Source organism: Mycetomoellerius zeteki, unplaced genomic scaffold (assembly GCF_001594055.1).
Source record: "Mycetomoellerius zeteki isolate Tzet28-1 unplaced genomic scaffold, Tzet1.0 scaffold216, whole genome shotgun sequence".
In the NCBI taxonomy this organism is placed as follows: Eukaryota; Metazoa; Arthropoda; class Insecta; order Hymenoptera; family Formicidae; genus Mycetomoellerius; species Mycetomoellerius zeteki.
Window position 1 is genome coordinate 105709 of NW_017257128.1, and position 3779 is coordinate 109487.

General features: G+C 34.2%; 1 protein-coding gene across 1 annotated transcript in view; it reads right to left on the reverse strand.

The window, feature by feature from the left end:
- Positions 1-3779, reverse strand: part of LOC108722752 (L-xylulose reductase) — a 12282-nt gene that overhangs the window by 8104 nt on the left and 399 nt on the right. The window contains exons 2-3 of the mRNA XM_018448034.1: positions 3048-3477; positions 2448-2596 (exon numbers count right to left, since the gene is read on the reverse strand). Of these exons, the coding sequence (XP_018303536.1) occupies positions 2448-2596; positions 3048-3477 (579 nt within the window). The remainder of the gene's footprint in view (positions 1-2447; positions 2597-3047; positions 3478-3779) is intronic.

Here is a 3779-nt window from a genome sequence, read left to right on the forward strand (position 1 = left end):
AAGGTTGACCAGGATCAACCCATGATTTTCTACGTTTAGGGTTATCATAAAGAATCCACTTTTCATCGCCTGTAATGATTTTGTGCAGAAAATCTTTTTTCCAGAACTTTGAAAGCAAAGTGAGTGCAGTGTCACGCCGTCGATTTTTGTTGTCTTCGGACAATTCATGCGGAACCCATCTGCCTTCCTTCTGAACCTTTCCCATCGTACGTAATCGTACGGAAATGGCTTGCTGCGTAACGCTAAGCTGTTCTGCAAGCTCCTTTTCAGTTTGCGCAGAGTTTATATCCAGTAGTGCTTTCAATTCGTCCGTTTCAATCTTTTCAGGGCGTCCAGCACGCGATTCATCTTTAAGACTGAAATCTCCTTGACGAAACTTTTGATACCATCTTTTACATGTAGCATGACTTACAGCGTTCTCTCCATATGCAGCACAAATCATTGCAGTGGCTTCAGCAGCATTTTTTTCAGATGAAACGCGAAGTGGACGGAAAATCGAATATGCTCTTTTGTTATTGCCATCGTGAACACTACTGATTTTTGAGGTTATGTGTATCAAACGCCAAACCGTATGGCATTTTAGAAGGCCAAATGTTAACGCTTTAAAACCGCAAAAGGGCGGGAAGATATATATAATTTAAATTGTTATTTCGGTTGTATGAAATCTAAAGTTCAGAACTTTTTTGTACACCTAATATATACAATAAAATTTTTCGATTTTCTGCTTAGTTTTCGAGAAAATCGAGTTTGAAAATTCGTTGCATACGTATGCTATTACGGTTAAGCTACGGTTCGTTGAGCGACGTATAACGCGTATAGTATTTATAAACAATGTTTAAGCGGGGAGCACAGACTCTTGCATAACGCATAACACGTAATGCATAAGAAAATGTACCAATCAAAGCCCTCCGTTTCCTTCCTTTCCATGAAATAAAGAATTCTGATTGATTGAATTTCTTATGCATTACATGTTATGCGTTATGCAAAAGTCTGTGCTCCCCGCTTTACACGGAATCTAAAAGCTATTTAAGGAAAAGCATAAAGAAAATTTTTAGTGAACAAAATTTTATTTTATCAATTACAATATTAAGACTTCGCTCCACCTGTTGAATCGTTCTTCGATCCCGAACACGCCGATTAAGATATTACTCTACGCAGTAGCGAACAACGGCGGATAAATCTGGAAACACGGTAGTGTTTCAGCGTTAAGCCAAGCGCAGCGACACTGCTTTATCATTAGACTCTCAAAGCCTGGATCATATCGAAGCACTCCCTGTTCGTACAACTCATCGTCGTGATATTTGAATGAAACTGATATGAATGTTCAACATTGTAGGTCGTAGAGCGTTATTTATAAACAATATACGCGTTATATGTCGCTCGACGAACCGTAGCTTAGCCATAACAGCATACGTACGCAGCGGATTTTCAAACTCGATTTTCTCGAAAACTAAGCAGAAAATCGAAAAATCTTATTCTATATATTTTTTTTTACTTTTTTATAAGGAATCACGTCGTGCCCGCTTTTACATATTATTTGGCCAGACCCTGTATAACTACCAGTTATACGTTATATGTATGTAACTACTTTTGATTAATTAAATCTACAATTAATTATGTATTAATAAGTTATAAATATAAATTGTTTTTTAAATTGTTAATTTGAGTATTTTTACTTTGTCAAAAATATTACATAATATTAAATGCCAGCTATCAGTTACTGATTATTTATAATTTACATTCTTTTTACTACCGATCGGTCGTATATCAGCATGTCAACACCTTGTGTTGATATGGAAAAAGTTAACAGATTACGGTCTATTATAAATCAACTCTTACTCCCGACGTGTCTACAGCCTCTACTGCTACTGTTCATTGTAGACGATGCTTAAGAATTTTCTAAGACATACAAACCTCACTCTACGTCCAACTACGAATATCTACGAAAAATTAAGAATTTCTAAGATCTTGTCTCAATTTATGTAGTTTTTCTGTACTTTTTCGTAAAAATTTTTTTCCGCCAGGGATATTATTTCAAAATTCATTCTACAGATTTGTACATTACAGTTACAGATTTAAATTATGTGAATATTGCTATTATAGATTACGAATGACAAACGAATTACGAATTAACATTAAGACGGGGTCTACAATAGAAGTCGTAACGGTCGTAGGGTCTTAAATCGTAGAAAATTAACCAATCACAGTCAAATATGAGAAGAATAATTGATTATGATTGGTCAATTTTCTACAACTTAAGATCCTATGACCGCTACGACTTCTATTGTAGACCCCGTATGATATATAGAGAGTAAGATTTACGAATTATTCATACGGATAAAATTTATCTCATACGTATATTAATTCGATGGAAAAAGTAATGAATTAAATTAAATTATCTTTAACGTCTTAAATCTCTTTCGATTAAAAATATCCATGTGACGTACCAGCGAATCGACCGAGAGGAATTTTGTTGATCATACTTTGTGCTTTCTGCGGATCGCTCCAACCCAATTTTCCCATTTCCGTCATCACGACTGTAGGACCGACACTATTGACTCTTATATTGTGCGGTCCCACTTCGAGGGCCATCGTCCTAAAAATATCACAAAATGCGAAACAAAGATATTCCAAAAAATGTCAAACACATCTTCGATGAATTTAAAATCAACTTTTTTCGAAAATGCTGGATAGTCAATACAAAGTTAAATAACAAAAGACTGAAAATAAAAATTCAGAATTGAAAAAACTTAATAGATAAAAATAAGTAGTACATATATCATATTATTCTACATTTTATTTTAACAAAATTTTCATTGAATTAACTTTTCCAAATTAAAAAAACGTCAAAATCGACATCAAATTTATCAATATGGAAAATTTAATTGAATTCTTTTATATCTTTCTCTTTTTTTCAACGGCCTGTGTTTTTACATCTATCCATTAATTCATACTAAATTTCTGATCTTTGCTAATTGCCTAACATACCAGTTAAACGGTATCAAGTTTGTATGGATTACGGGGATATTAATAATTATATATCTTACTTTGTCAACATGTCAAGAGCTGCCTTCGACATGCAATAAACGGTGTGATCCTTCAATGCCGCCTGAGCAGCTTGTGATGATACATTTACGATACTGCCACCGTGTTTGCGTTCGATCATGTTTTCGACTATAATTTGGGACACATTGAATACAGCTTTCACGTTTACATCGAAAATTAAGTCAAATTCCTTGGGTGTAGCATCCAAAAATGGTGAAAGACGCGCGACAGCAGCATTGTTGACCAATAGATCGATTGGCAGGATACTTTGAACAGCCTTTCTAGTCGCATCCCAGTCGCGAAGATCGACGCAAATAGGTTGAATCTTCGGATCAATCGCTACTAAACTATTTAAATTCTCCTTTGTTCTCGAGAGTGCAAACACTTGTCCCTTATATTTAGAGAGACGAAGGGCTATTTCCTTCCCGATTCCTGCGTACGTACATTGCAATCATGATAACAAAATATGAAAATAGATATTTTATCACAAATAAAATATATATATATATACATATATATATTCGTACTTACAATTATTTAAAAAATTGAAAGCCTCGTTTATTTCATTATACGTATTAATACTATCAATTCAGTCTAAAAAATATTTATCAAAATTGTACGCAAAAAAGAATCTTTTAAATTATGTGATATCGATTGATTTTTTTATAACCTATCTCTCTCTTTCTCACACACACACACACACACACACACACACACACACACACACACACACA